This window comes from Astatotilapia calliptera, chromosome 13 (assembly GCF_900246225.1).
Source record: "Astatotilapia calliptera chromosome 13, fAstCal1.2, whole genome shotgun sequence".
Classification (NCBI taxonomy): domain Eukaryota; kingdom Metazoa; phylum Chordata; class Actinopteri; order Cichliformes; family Cichlidae; genus Astatotilapia; species Astatotilapia calliptera.
This window is the reverse complement of record NC_039314.1, coordinates 20675224-20691303: the sequence shown is the minus strand read 5'-3', so window position 1 is coordinate 20691303 and position 16080 is coordinate 20675224. Positions and strand designations below refer to the sequence as shown.

General features: G+C 42.1%; 1 protein-coding gene across 2 annotated transcripts in view; it reads right to left on the bottom strand.

The window, feature by feature from the left end:
- akt3a (v-akt murine thymoma viral oncogene homolog 3a) overlaps positions 1–16080 on the bottom strand; it is a 55384-nt gene that overhangs the window by 7766 nt on the left and 31538 nt on the right. For both annotated transcript variants that reach the window (XM_026190100.1, XM_026190101.1), the window contains 7 exons: positions 12979–13090; positions 9284–9428; positions 8457–8588; positions 8184–8249; positions 7329–7397; positions 5245–5367; positions 4493–4621 (listed from right to left, as the gene is read on the bottom strand). In XM_026190100.1, coding sequence (XP_026045885.1) covers positions 4493–4621; positions 5245–5367; positions 7329–7397; positions 8184–8249; positions 8457–8588; positions 9284–9428; positions 12979–13090 — 776 coding nt within the window. The remainder of the gene's footprint in view (positions 1–4492; positions 4622–5244; positions 5368–7328; positions 7398–8183; positions 8250–8456; positions 8589–9283; positions 9429–12978; positions 13091–16080) is intronic.

The following is a 16080-nucleotide window of genomic DNA, read 5'->3' as shown; positions in this document are numbered from 1 at the left end:
ATGAGCACACGCTAACAGAGACTAAAACGTTCACAAAAGGCCTGTTTGTACTGCCACTATTTAAAATGACATGAAACAATTACACAGTGAATTTAATAATATCATAATATTTAAAAACATATACTCCACTCTGAACTAACACCAGACATTGTGTGGCAGATGCTGGGAGGACAGGTGTCATAAATACATAACTGGCTCATATTAAACAGAAAACAGGGTCACATATCAAAACTTTTAATAAACTTTAAAAAACAACAACAAAAAAACGTTGATGCATACTAATTGCAAATTGTGCTTTGATGTTCACATAGGCCTTATTAGCAGTGTCAAAAGGTGAAAACAGTGTCTAAAATCAAACCATACCACTCTAAATGTATCATTTCAATGTTACGGATGTGATATAATCAACTGTATGAGGAAACTCGAGGAAGCAAAATCTAGTTTTATTTAGCATATTTCTGCATTTTAAATCCTAAACAGAGTTGCTGTCATTTAAAGTAACCACAGCCTAAAATGCCGTGAAGGCAGGCAGAAAATATGCAATATGCTTATTTTGAATACATTTTTACTTGGCAGTTTCTTTCCAGCTCTACAATTAGATAAGACGGCTGAATTCAAATGTCACAGTGCACCACGCAGGGAAGAAAAAAAAAAGGAAGAATACGAAGAACACACCAAACAGCTGCCTGTGAGTTTCTACAGCAGTTCAATACCACGGAAAGCTGGTCATTAACTGACTGAGCTCATGCACTTGACACTAAACTGCTAATGATGCAGGCGGACTGCTTCAATGTGTGCAAGTCAACATGTACAGTACGTGGAAGTGAATAAGAGACTTATGAGTGCTATTTTATGTGTGAATGTGTGTTTGGGTGAGAATTAAGCTGGTCACCCAGTTGGCAGCTGCAGAGAAGAGCTGGGGGAATGAAACACACCGCCAGCTCCAGATATATTACTGACTGGTACGGCTGGAGGGATAACACTGGCTTAGACTGCTGGGAGACTGCAAGACACACACACGCACACACACACAGCAGATGGAATATTTATCCATCCTCATCAAATTCATAAAGTTTTGAGTGTGAGATGTTTGGTGTTGTTTCAGTTCCTGCAGCTCGAGGACACACACACACACACACACACACACACACACACACACACACACACACACACACACACACACACACACACACACACACACACACACACACACACACACACGGAGCCGTTTATGAAATTCAGAGCAGCTTATGAGGTTGATTTTGCATCTTTGTACAAAAAAGGTACAGAAATGCAAACTAATCAGCGTGTCCAGTTAGGCATGTATACGTATGTGGTTGTCAGTGTCTGTAACAGTGTGTGTAATGGTGTGTCCGTGTGTCCTGGGACTAAAGAAAGTGGTGGCAGCTCGGTTGCAGGCAGGGAGCAGATTAATCCACACAGAGCCAGAATGATGCCCCACAGCCCGAGGCATGGAGGCACTGGAGTGTGTATGCGTGTGTGTGTGTGTGTTTATGGCATGTGTGGTTATGTGTATAATTTAAAAAGAGGCAGGGCAAATAAATAGGACAAGACAGGAAGAAACAAATGGGACAAATCGAGAGGAGAGGAGAGGAGAGGAAAGAAGAAGGAGAGGAGAGGAGGAAAGAAGGAGGTGAGGAAGAGGAGGAGAGGATGCGAAGAAGAGAAGGAGGAGAGGAGAGTGATTTAAAGCAGCAGTGATGGAGAAGGTCCTGTCCTGTCCTGGTCCCTATAGTGGCAGCCATGTGGCAGCTAGCTGCCGATCGCAGGATGAGGGCTTTGGCAGCCTGGACAGGGCTAGATGGGACGGGATGGGCACACACAGCCTGAGGCTGTACCAGCCCAGATACCCAGCAGGAAACACAAACACACATCCACATACACAGTTCATATACTGTGAACATACTATCCCATATTGTGGGTATCAGACAGAGGCCTTCCATCTCCAAAGTGTCATCACTTGAAAATGAATTTGTGCTGTCACTGTGCTAACATTTTGAAATACGCTGACTGTGCCGCTATGTTTGTGAAACATTTACAATAGAAAAGGAGTCGCAATAATACCCAACATATACAACATACAAACAAAATAAAAACAAACACATAAAAATAAATGGAAAAGGCCCAAATCCATTCCCTTTAACACTTTCAAATTTGCCACAAAGAAATGTGTCAAACGCACAAAAAAGAAAAGGAAAAAAAACACTCTCCATGTGTTTTCTCTGATCCCGTTCCATCCCTTTGCGAGGATCTTACACTGCTTATTCTTTATTAATCTTACATTAATCTTTTTTATAATTGTTGACTTCCCTTGAAACAAATGATAACACTTCAATCTAATTCTTTACGAGTTTGGATGAAGAATTATTCAGCGTTGCGTTGCTGCAGTATCTGTTTGTGTGTTCTTCAGGCACGCAGCAGACAGAAACCCTCTTTATTCACTTCTCATCTGCCCTTTTCACTGACGGCAAACACAGGAACTGTCTGAATTTCACTCCTGTAACCCTGAAATATTTTCTCTCCCTTCTCATCTTCCTCTGTCTTCAACCCCCATCCCCCCTTTTTCTTTTTTATCCCGGCTACTTTGCATCTCTGTAACTTGGCTCCGAGCAAACTGTGTTATTTTTACACGCGGGCGGGCGAGCAGAGCTTGCGGGCGGGCGAGTGGCGGCGGCGGTGGTGTAGATTTCCAGGTTTTTTCCGAGCACCTTCCTCCAACCTCGCCCATCTGCCGCCATCTGCCTCGCTTTAGCCTGCACTTTCTACTGCAATCACACACACACACACACACACAGCGCACACGCGCGCACACACACATATAAATACACACAGACGCACATCCTGTGAAAAATAACCAACAGCCTCCAATCAGCTTTTGGCACGCAAAGGAAGGGACTAAAAAAAAAAAAAAAGCACAAAATGCTGCGCCAAATTGTCCTCCATACTTTTTTGAGTGGGATATATACTATGCCTCTCCCCTCCTGCCTTCATCTCCACATCACCATCGCTCTGCTTCCACCACCCACAGTCGTGCAACACTCTCTGCAGTTGATCTGCTGGCCTTCGAGTGAGGCAGAGCTGATGACTGGACAGCGGATGGTTGAAAAAAATGATTACAAGATCGTAGCGCTGTGTGTTTGTGTGTGTTTTTGTGTGTGTGTGTGAGAGGAACCGTGCTTTGCCCTTTTCCAATTCAACCAACACCCTGCTTCGCACGCAAAAACTGCATATTTACTGTTCACCCTGATATTATGGAAATTGTTTGCCTGTGAAATTTGCAAATGAAACTGTACATACATAAATTCCACTATAAGAAGACTCCTAACACCCTCATGAGTGTTATGGGTAACGGGTCGGGAGAGAGTCTCTGGATCATCACTTTGTGATTCAAGTGTACTGAGCGCATTAGCTCCGCCTCAACCAGACACATAAATGAAACAATAAGATAATTCATGATAACGAAAAACAGAATGACCTCTCTTTCAGTGTGTTTCAATACTTAGAAATACATTTTGCTATTAACAATGGATTTTTGTAATGCAGTAAAGGATACTGTATGTGTGGCTCCTACAGGTTCTTCATGAACCTACCCTGCAGGCACCCATTTATCAAAGCTCAGTAATAATTCCGGTAGTTAAATTAATCAGCCAGGGCTGTTGTTAGATAAACAGAAACTGTGCAGTGGGCAACATGAGTCTCACAGTTCACAGGGGCCTTCCTGGTGGAACCCTGAGCACTGCAGAAAAGCTGCCTAATGGATAGGCCGCCTGTGGATGCCACAGATGCTTTTATGTACTACGAGGCCTAAGTCAATCTGCTCAGTTTACGGAACATAACATACAGTCACTGAGATTTCTCTTGTTGATCAATTATATAAATCAGTTTAAAAAGTGGACGCTCCTTCGTGGATCTGGTGGTTTGAATCCTTTGCTTTTTGGCCTTTGAACACCTAACATGTTCATGACTGAATCAATGTCGCATGTGGAAACAGGCTGAGCTCTATATCCTGCACCTCTAAAAATATCTTACACGTACATTGTCCTGACAGTGTATGGTTTTTACATGGTGCCCAGAACTACTATACAGTACAACTCTCAGGAATGTGCCCTGTGACATATTAGCAATTTCTTTAACTGCTTCTCATCTCTTCTTCTTATCTATAAATAAAAACAGAATTTTAATGAAAACGTTAAGCAACAAATGCATCAAATTCTTTGACACCACACATCATGTTACACTTCAAATTTCACACGTGGGGTACACACGTGAGTGATCAATTAGTGAAGATCAAAGAAAAAAAGCTTCTCCTTTCCTGTACAAGATTACAGATGTGCATACATCCAGGTGAAAATACCAAGGATGTGTGCTTATTTACCGCATTGCAGTGCAGTGCAGGCACCTCACATTCACCCTCTGATGACAAAAACATAAATGTATATACACACATTTAAAAAAAAAAAAAAAACATTACCTCAGGTGCAAGGTACTCTGGTGTACCACAGAAGGTCTTCATGGTAGCAGCATCAGTGATGCCCTCCTTGCAGAGCCCAAAATCTGTGATTTTGATATGGCCATCTTTATCCAGCATTAAGTTTTCCAACTGGAAGGAAATCAAAATCTCTTTGTCATTATGTGACACTTTATTAACTGGCTGAACACTTTTTGTGCACTGTGGAGTCAAACTTGTTATCACTTTGAAGAGGAAAGCAGTGAGGGACGAGTAAGCTGTATTGTATTACTCCACAGTGTGGCAGTACACACACTCAGACACACAAACACCAAGTTGAAAAGGGAAATAAACTTCAGGCATGTAGTGGAGCCACTCAACCTTTTAATTTTAATGGCTGAAGTGTTTTTCTCACTCTCTGTCTGCTTTTTCTCCTTTCTGTTTTCTTGGCTGCTGCGAGTGGGGCTGGGGCCAAGGCTGCCAGGCAGGCACTCAGACGGAGCCATCTACCTCTCTACCTCTGTGGCATCAGCACCTCTCTCCTTCCCTCTCTCCCTGCCTCCTGCAATTCTTTGCTGCTTTATGTCTGTGTGAGTTTGTCCCTGTCCGTCTCTTTAATTACTACACATCCTGAGCCACTTGTCTTCTCCTGGACGGGGAGGGACACCGAAACACAAGAGGTGGGAGGGGGGCAAAAACAAAAGAAGTTTTCCCTAAAATATCTGATCACTCTCTTCCATGCCCCCAGCCTGCTTTTCCTCCCTGTTTCTGTTTACCTTGAGGTCCCGGTACACAATCTTGGCTGAATGCAGGTAGTCGAGAGCCGAAACAATCTCTGCGCCGTAGAAGCGCGTGCGCTCCTCTGAGAACACCCGTTCTCTGGACAAATGGAAAAACAGCTGCGGGAAAAGGAGGAAGGACGAGAAGGGAAGAGCGGGTGAGAGGGAGAGAACAGAGAGAGGGCGGGGGAGAGAGAAGGGGGAGAGACAGCAGGGACGGCACAGCAATAATTACTGATTTATTGGAGGAAATTAGCACAACACAAACTGGCTGCCCGCACCATATTGAGATGATAGATAGCGGAGGGGAGGGTGAGTGGGGTGTGTGTGCGCGTGTGTGTGTGTGAGGGGTGCATGTGTGTGGGGGGGGTCTCAGAGGACGGCGGGTGGAGGCGCTCGGCAGCTGGCGCCTCATCTAGTGGCCCCCCCCACACCCCCTTCTCACTACACATACACAGACACGCATACCTCTTCCACGTTACCCTCTGGGCTAGGTTGGCACGGTGCTGGCGTGGAGTTCGGCGATGGGGGCCAAATCAAGGGTTTAATCAATACACCAGTCTAGTTAAAGACAGGCCGACTGCCGCTGTCGCCAACAGCCCCCCGACTGCCTACGGTGCAGTACTCATTAGTGGCCTAACTGGCCTTGCCCCCTGAGCCTCCGTCTTCATTTGCTCCATTCTCATATCCACCGTTCTCTGTTTTTGGCACAAGGCTTATTTTCATACTTTAAAGAGTACAACCCCTCCTGTGGTTTGACCTCTCCTGTCTTCCTTTTAAATGGCTCACCTCACATTCCCTTCCTCACTTACTTTCTCCTTCGCTGTCAGTTGTCAAGTTCTCACTGTCACACAGCTACACATGTGGCACCAAACTGACATCAGCCTGCTGTGCCGCAACAGTCGAGTCGTACAAATTACCCATGAGGCCAAAGGGCAGATATCTCCCCATTAATTGTTCAGGGAGGTTTGCATAATGGCCACTGGAGTGATCCTCACAGACCACCTTGCTCAAATGGTGTCTGTTTGTGTGCAAGTGTGTGCATGTGTGTGTGTATGTGTTGAAACTGTGGTGAGAGGGGGTAACACGACAGGTGGGCCTTCATCAGTGTACTGGCAGCTGTGACTGTGGCAGGTTTGTAATGGGTTCGGTGTGTGTGTGTGGTGTGTGTGTGAGGCATGTGTGGTCACAATTTGTCCGTTGAGGTAAAAATTTGCTGCGTGTGTTTGTCTAAGTATGTGTGCCTTTTGTGTGTGTGTCTGTGCTTGTGTTCTCAGGGTAAGTGTGTGTGTGTGTTTGTGTGTGTGTGAGTTCTGCTCAGGCCTGGTGCTGGCTGAACTGCTTAACTAGCTGGGAGGGGAGCAGGTGACAGTTACACTAAGGGAATGAACCAAGATTGCAAAAACGGCCCGATTAAAAATCTGAGAAATGGAAAAGTGGGGGAATCCAAACTCATTTCATCTCAGACTGTCATTCTGGCTGTGTCCTCCCCATAGGTGTGTTCATAAATAGACACACGCAGGAGAAGGAGAGTACAGAAAAGAGAGGCGAGAAGGCAAGTGAGAGGCCAGTTGGTTGGAAAATTAACTGTGTTAGAAAGCAATCCAAAAGCGAAACTTTAGCCACTTCTTCAGTGTTTGCACGTTCAACCAATCATTCCCGGCACTGCTGCTGCAGCTTTGCACATACAATTACAACATATTCTGTATTCATCTGTGAGACATTTATGAACCCAAAAAACTGTTTAGGAAATTGTCTTTGAAATAATAATAATCACAAAAACAACTAATTTACAATTTAAATCCAGTCTCTTTTAGTTTGGCTGAACACTGGCATCTGGAGAGTGATTAAATATGATTTAAAACACTTGTAACAACCCTGATATATAAAAACTGAAATGAAAATTAAGATAACAGATCCAGGAATGTATCTGTTTACATACCATAAGACAGTTACTGTGAGAAAGTAACTCGCCGACAGTTATTGTGGTGGAAATGTGGTTTAACCGGCTCTTTAAAGTAGTAACACAAAGATGAGAAACCACACACAGCACATCCATCACAAATGTGTGTGTCTCTTACCTCTCCTCCATTCACATACTCCATGACGAAACAGAGGCGGTCTTTAGTCTGGAATGAGTATTTTAGAGACTGAAACAAAAACCACACACACAAACAATTTATATAAAAGAAATCATTCACCGAGGCACTGAAAGCATCAGCCTTGCATTAATTAAAATAAAATAATCTCAGGATATATATGTAATATAACATTTCAGGCCTAACTGGTTGTACAGGAGAGGTAATATGGAATGCTCCTTCTTCATTTGGCTTAAAAAACACAAACAATCTGCCTGTTTTCGTATGCACTCCCTGTACAGTGAACAGTGAAGTGGGTGAGTGAACGATTTCATACACAGCAGGAAGTCTTGCCGTTCTAGCTAGAACAGCAGGAGGAGCACAACGTGATCGGCCTAAGCTTTAAACTGTTTATGCCTCTATTTGTTTATTCAAAGCAAGTAGGTGTCTGTGTGTCTGTGTGTTCACTTTCTCTTTTGAGGGAGAAATCTGCTAAACAAAAGAACAGTTGGTTGAAGTCTCTTTGTGGCTGCAGGTGTGACGGGGCTAAACTCAGATGTGAAGTGTAATTGCTCTTTCGATAGTGTGTGTGTGTGTGTGTGTGTGTGTGTGTGTGTGTGTGTCTGTGTGTGAACATGCATATATGTGTGCAGCAGCTAATGTGTGAATGTGTACATCAAAGCTAACAGATGCAGCTGTTAAAGTACAACAATGTGGCTTCTAAATCATAACTGGCCTCAGAAGACTCAGGTATGTGGAGGATCAATAAGCTGTGTGTGTACAGATGTCAGGACACGGTCCATATGTAAAGATCTATAAATTTAAACCAGTTGTGTTTAGTGTGTACGAGGTACTTACAGTTAGAAAGGGGTGCCTGGTGTTTTTTAGTACTCTGCTCTCTGTGAGTGTGTGAGCCACTTCATCCTGTTCAGACAACATGCAATGAAAACCATTATCAGTCCACTTAAACCACTAAGAAAGAGGACAGCTGAACAGTGCTGCAGCAGTACAATAAAAACAACCAATACTGACATCTGACATTACCCAGAATCAAAAGTACAGTAAAAGATAAAATATTCAAATTAATGGACGCAACTGAAAATACATACTTGATGTATTTTCCAGACTCACCTTGGCTATAATGACTTCTTTTTTAAGGATTTTCATGGCGTAGTATTTCCCGCTGGCCTTTTCCCGGACAAGAATCACTTTACCAAAGGTTCCCTTTCCCAGCAGCTTCAGGTAGTCGAAGTCGCTCATTGTCTATTAGAGGAAAAAAAGAGAGGGCCAATATCATGAGTTCCTCAGTTGAATAATTGATGCAGTATCTACTGGCATTTAGAAACATTAAAATCCCATTGGAAGTGTAGGGCTGTGAATATTTTGAAATAAGTATATTTTTCTCCTTTAAGCAATACAATGAGGATTCTCTGTGAAGCCTTTTTTCATGTAACAGAAAAGTGGCAATCTTCCTCAATGTAAATGATATCTAAATTCAGGCAGCCAAAAACAACATTTATTGACTGCTACTGGGCTAAATGCCATGAAATTCATGAGTGATGTTAATGGCACCCGTGAGATGACTCCCAGTCATCTTCATGACCATGCCGAGTGCGACTGTCAGGTCAAAACAAGCCCTTTAGATAGACACTGAAAACAGATTTTTATTGAACCATAACATTATTACATAAAACCTTTACAGAGTGGGGTGTAATAAACAGCAGAGCCAGAGGAGGCAGCTAGTGGTAGATTGTTAAATTTATTTTTTTATGTATGTAGTAGGAAATGTGCCCAAGTATCACCTGTGCCTTCACAGAAGATATTTAGCAGGACTGATTTTACTCGCTGGAGTATTATAACATGAAAAAAATTATGAGCTGACATAAAACAGCATAACGGCTGGAATATTTTTTGTACCTTGGGTATAAAATACATGCACGTGCAAGTGTAGTTTTTACCTTTCTTTTGTGGTGTGTAGTGGAGATGTCCATCTCCTCCTCCACCATGTTGTCGATGTTGGAGGTGGGGCTGCACTGGATCCTTTCCTCCTCTTGTCTCTGCAGCTTGTCAGCCACCATCTGAATTGCCTCTGTCCACTCATCTCTGGAGTCAAAGCATGTAAAAAGGTAAAGTTAGCATTTGCAGCCTTACTAAGACCTTTCTTAATATACTGACTGTCCAAAAAGGTCCAGTTTACTATGCTTAAGCACACACCTGTAACTAGCACATGTATAAAAACATTAAATTGGTGTAATGCATTATACTGGTCCTAATATTAAAAAGAAATTTGAGTGCACTTATTTAACCAGGTTTTTAAAGGCATCAAAGTGTTTTCAATTAACATAAACACCTATTTGTTCAACAGAGTGGAAACACGGTCAACTAGAGAATCAACCAAATGAGCAATGATCATAGAGCAGAACTAATGCCTACCAGTCTGTGTGTGTGCATGTGCGAGAGGCGAGGGGGTGAATGAGTGTGTGCAAATACACACCAGTGCATTAGAGGGAACAATGCTTTGTTTTTTGCTAACATTGTTCCTCCCCATTGACTTTCCATTAGCAGTGATGTTCAACATCTGTTCAGAGAAGGTGTGTGTGTGTGTGTGTGTGTGCGTGTGTGTGTGTGTGTGTGTGTGATTATAATCTGTAGCAGCATGGATGGCCATGCATCAAGATGTTAAGGTGCATTAACTGTATTTAACAATGATGAATATAATGGTTAGGACAGAGGGTCTAGCTTCCCTCTGCCCTGAGAAGAGAAGAGAAGAGAAGAGAAGAGAAGAGAAGAGAAGAGAAGAGAAGAGAAGAGAAGAGAAGAGAAGAGAAGAGAAGAGAAGAGAAGAGAAGAGAAGAGAAGATTCTGTGATTTTAGCAGTATCCAAAAAATTGTAAATTAGTTTAAGTTCACACAACTTGAAAGTTTTCCTCAAGAATGAAATGGTTCAAAATGACTTGTACTTTGAAGTTTTTTTTATGCCACTGATCTTCACTCAAACAGTGTTAATCCTGTGCCACATGCAGGGGTTACATGTTAGCAGAAAACACCAGAGAGCTTGAACTGAGGTGAAGTAAAAATGATACTCAAATATTCTGAAATCCCCTGGACTCGGGAGAAGCAAATCTGGATTTACGAGAATGCACTTTGAAAACACACTTACCCAGAGTAAGCCGTGAGGAGATCATAATAATGAAACCTGCTTGACTCATAAACATTCACCTCTGTCTGCTTTGTTTTGTTTTGAGTTAGACGCCCATATGTTTCCTTGAGGGATCTGGAGGAATATTCATCTGAACCTAAACAGAGCAGTGTGTTTTTAAGATCTGAATCTCTTTCTTCTGCAAAGACTTCTTAGCATACCCTACACACTCCAAAACAAGGGCAAACTCAAGTTACACTCTATCAACAACAGTGGAGCACTCAATTTGTGGCATCCATATTGTGCGAATGTGTGTGTGCTACGTGAAAAGCAACGGGAACTCTCTCAAGGTCAGACAGCAGATAAATGCTCTCTCATTTTGAGTATTTTTTTTTGTGTAATGAGGGTTTTTTTTTTGCTAATGAGAGATAATGGGCCTGCCTACAGTCGGGCACCACGCCAACACGTGCCACCCTCTCTGGGTTGGTGCTGTGGTAGCTGGAGCTCTGCCAGCACGGGTACAGTACAACAGATACAGTAACACACAACAGCACAGACTCCCACACGCAGACTTTTTTCCAACCCACTTCAATAACGCAAAAAATCTTGCGCACACTTCTACAACAAAGCACAGGCACATCTGGAGCTCACAGTCATCTACTTCCTCTTCCTCCATCAATATAAAGTTATTAGTTTAATGTTATCTCTCAAATGCTTATTTGATTATCTAGAGACTAAACTACTATAAAAGCAACATATAACACCAAGTTAGACAGACAGCTGCAGCCCACACACATAGACCCCCAAAAAAATGAATAAATAAAAAGAACACACACACACACACACACACACACACACACACACACACACACACACACACACACACACACACACACACACACACACACACACACACACAAACTCAAAGGATGCACAGAAGCATCTGTGGTCTTCTGGGCAAAGCTGTTCATTTTCTGGAGATAAACACCTCAGCTCCTCAGAAAGGAACTGAGCAGCTGGAGAATTTATGCCAACGCAACTTGAAAGGTCTCCTTTCCACTCTGTCTCTCTCACCCTCTCCTTTCTCTCTCACACCACCAAAAGCAATACAGTACAGACCTCTTCATACATCCTGTATCCCTGCCATTGATAATTCGTTTACCCATGTACTTTCCATTTATTTTACTTCAACATGATTTGTACTCATTTGGCTATTTTTGCTTCCCTTAATGGAAAAAAAAATGCTTCGTCAAGCAGTCGTGGATGTCAATTTGACTGGTGGTAGCCACAGGTTATTGAGAAAGAGGCACGATACTCAAGAAAAATTCAAGCACCGACTTGTGGCATGAAAAACACCGCAACAACAGCTGACCCTGAAAGCAACAAACTGTCTCTTCTGGGAAGAGAGTGTAAATCAATTCCAAATGGAATGTAATACAAAGAATACATTACTGTGCAAAAATCAGCCTGTCATTTCTTTATATTTTGCATGCAATGATCCAAACTCTCTTGCAATTTTAAATTTCTTTTTAAGTGCTCTTGAGCAATAGTTCTCTGGGTTTCTGAAGGGCTTTCAAAGTGGTTTTTTGGCTGGTTTTCATTCATTTTTAGTCCAGTATCTCCACCTGATCATTTTCAGTTTAATGTTTTTTGTTTGTTGAAACACTAACCTATGCATCCTACAAGGATAAAAAGGCAACTAACTCAAGAGATGAACCACTGTCGTGTCTACATATAACAGTCAGCTTATCAAGGAAGCAATTTTAAATAACTTTTTTTACAAGCGTATAATTTATTCTCATTTCTTTAGTTGAATCTAAGGAAAAGACAAACATAACACAGTTTGGTAAGCAAAAAATAATATTTTTGCACTAATGAGGTGATTGAAGAAGCTATTAGCCAAAAACTTGGAATATCTCAGCATGGTGCGCAGTATCATTAAAAATATAAGGAAACTGGAGGAGTGGAGAACACAAGTGGCAGTAGCATGCCCAAAAACATATCTATAGTGGATGAACAGGGTCTTAAAGTCATGCGTTCCAGCAAAGACCTGACACAGAACCTGAGCGATGCACCAGGACATTCATGATATGTGATCCATCTACTGTTAACTGAAGTGTCATCAAAAATGGTCTCAGTGCAAGCGTAGCTATCAAGAAGAAATTCTTAAGGAAGGGAAATGAACTGGATTGAAAATCTGTGGCATTCACATTTTTGATTCAAGTTGTTGTCAATATGTACAGAAGACAGATGTACAACAGTGAGAGTCATCAATAAAACATGGTGGAGGCTCTGTCATGGTTTGGGGTTTTCCGCCAGTGCTGGAGATTTTCTCAAAACTGGTGGAATTAACAGAGAATAGACATTTTTTGGTATTCTGACTAATAAGTCTTAACTAGATTACAAAATGTCCATTTAGCATGCTGCACTCATTTCTCAGAGAGATATAGATACTCACTGATCAAACCCTGATTGTTGAACACTTTAGGAATTGTTGCCTAAAGGAAAACTGACCTCTCATCTGGGGAGTCCACATGGAACGTCCTCTCGATGACCGTGGTCCACTGGAGGCAGCGTATGATGAAGGTGTTTGACTTCGGCCTCTCTGTCTTCATCAGCTGACATTCTAAAAATAAAGAAAGAAAGAAAGAAAGAAAGAAAGAAAGAAAGAAAGAAAGAAAGAAAGAAAGAAAGAAAGAAAGAAAGAAAGAAAGAAAGAAAAGAAAAGAAAGAAAATGGGCACCCAGAGGAAAGTGATTTCTTCACTGTACGATGACTGCAATCACTTTGCACTCCAGAAAAACAAATAAGCAGAAACAAACTCAGATGAGGTCAGAGCACTTCTAACTCTACCAGAAATAAATTAAGATGTAGTGACTTCAGGTCAAAGTTACTTATGACTTATGACAAGTTAAAAATATGCACGTATAGCATGTCGGCCATTGGATTTGCCAGGGTATTTTTTTTCTACACTTGTGCCTAGGCAGTTGTTATTAGCAACATCTGTATTTTTCCCTTAAAGCCCTCTGCTGTTAAAAAGGCCTAGTCCTTGCCACAGTGACACTAGAATTCATTTAGCTAGAAAAAGAAGCCATGTAACAAATTACCCTTAACATTATCATTAAGAAAACATGCACTTTGTATTTTAATTTGTTGATTTAAAAAAAACGGCAACTTCAGCAACCAATGACTGTGCCAAGGGATATTATGTGGTGCACCACATACGCATCTGGTGACTATCAGAACAGACGCATTTCTATGAAAATAGGCAATACAGCAGTCCATTACTGCGCAAAGCATACTACAGTACACAAAAGCAGAAACGTATACACACATAGCCAGATGGGGCTGTGAGCTTGCTGTGGGAAAGAATGCATCTTCATTGCCCCTTTGCAGTCTCTCTGGTTTTTGGAGACGAGAACTGATGTAAAAGAGCCTAATGAGTCACCTTTTGTCCTCTCGTCTCCCCCACTTGCTCTACATATGTGACCCTCCATCTCTCTCTCTCCTGTTTTCTCCTCCCCTCTGTCCTCTTTTTGTCTCCTGTCATTCTCCGCTCACCTTCTCTCCCTCGCTCATCTCTCCCTTCCCCTCCTTATAATGCTATCTGTTTAACTGTGGCACAGCACAGCATGTCATGGCTCTGCCTAAATATAGACAGGAAGGTTAATGACAAGACCACAGTGCTTCGATGTAAACACACACAAAACTACACACACAAAGAAGCTACAACCTGACTTGTGAATACAGCCTGCAGTGTTGCCTGAAAACAATGTTATGCTATGGTTGATGCCAAAAAACACTCACACCCACACACAGACAAACACACACATACACACACGTAAAAGTAAAGTTTGAATGAAATTGGGTTGTTTGCCACAGCAGGCAATTGTGAAAACTGTGTAGCAGTGTTAGTGTGTGTGTGCGCGCGCGCGCGCGCGAAAGGCTTGTATGTATGAGTCCCTCTGCAGGGAACAGGCCTGTACCATCTCTGTTCCATCTGACCACTTCTGTTGTTCACGCACGCAAACACACACGCACAACCACGCAAAAACAAACAAACACATACACGCACACAGTCACACACACACACACCACCTGGCCTCCCAGCTTTGGGCAACAGATGTGGCAATGCCAGTGCTGTGCCAAGCAGCCAGGGCCGGATGTATGGCCTGGCTTGTCCTCCTCACAAACTCTTTCCTCTCCCCTTTTTCCTCCTTCTCCAGTCCTGTCTTCGTCTCCTCCTCCCTGTCTGTTCGGTGCTGATGATCCTCCTCTCTCCCAGTCCCTCCGTCCTTCTCTTCCTCCACCCTAATCATCCTTCCATCTCTGCCCTTCCCTGTTCTTCCTCTCTCCTCTGCCACCTCTGATCAGCTACCATCGCTCATTCCCTGTACTTGTCCTCCCTTCTGGACTCCTATCTTTCTTTCTCCACCTCCATTGTTCGATGTACCATTTTTTATCATTTTCTCTGAGGTATCAGCTTGTATTCTATCATACATCATATTTTCTGTTTTGGCTCTCGTCTCACACATATTCTCTGCCTCTCTGCAGATATTTCACATGCCCTGCAGGTGCCATTTGATTTAAAAGAATAAACATATTCGCCTCATTTATGTTATTTTGAAACCTGAGATATTGTGCAGCAATACAGTGTTAATTGGAAATAGATGCTAATAATTTTGGTGGCATCTGCATCAGGCCTTGTGCCAAGAGGGCAAACACCATCATAGTAACAATCAGATTATGTATAAACATGAACTAGAGTAAACAACTAGATAATACATACTCATTTATTCATTAACAGACAGCTGCTGTGTGTTACACTATATTTTTTATAAAACAACAAAATGATCTGGTTCATTTTGCAAAATTAAACAAGGTTATCTGCTCCTTTATCTCATTTCAGCTTGAATGGTAGTCCTTGTGGTAGCCCCCAAAAAAAAATCAGGTTTACTGCCTCCACATGTGCCCTCAGGCAGTTCAAGATCCCTGCCTAGTTGCACAACTTACTTCTTGAGGACTTTTATTACACGCATTCTTTAATACTGACAGAGATATAACTGTCTTCTCAACCCGCCTCCCTCACTTGTAGACTGATGTTCACTTGGACAGATGGTAATGATTTTGTTTTCTTCCATTTCAGTCTTTCATTTTATCTGCTATAAGGCACTTTCAAACTTTACTATGAGCTGACTGATATCTTTAATCAATGTTACATGAAAAAGTATTTTACTGCATTTCCACTAAGCCCAGCTAAGTCCACTTTTATTCTCATTTCCCAGACTTAATGTCTTTAATCTATGTGTAGTATAAAGTAACCTTAACTTGAGAAAATTTGATATTTTTAAAAACAGAAAGGTGCCTCTTTAGTTAATAGAAACTCAGTTCTGTCCTATAAGCAGTTGGAGGCAATACTGATGGTTATTAAAAGTTCATCAAGTGCTGAGTTGTCCTAAAGCAAGACTGTGACTCAGTACCACCTGCAGAGATTCTTCATTGAACTGAAATGTTCCCTTCACAGATAAATTACAGGAGGTGTTACCATATCATTACTTAATTATGAGCCTCCAGAGAAGTATGCAGGGTACTTTGGTAATGTACGTAGAGGAAAGA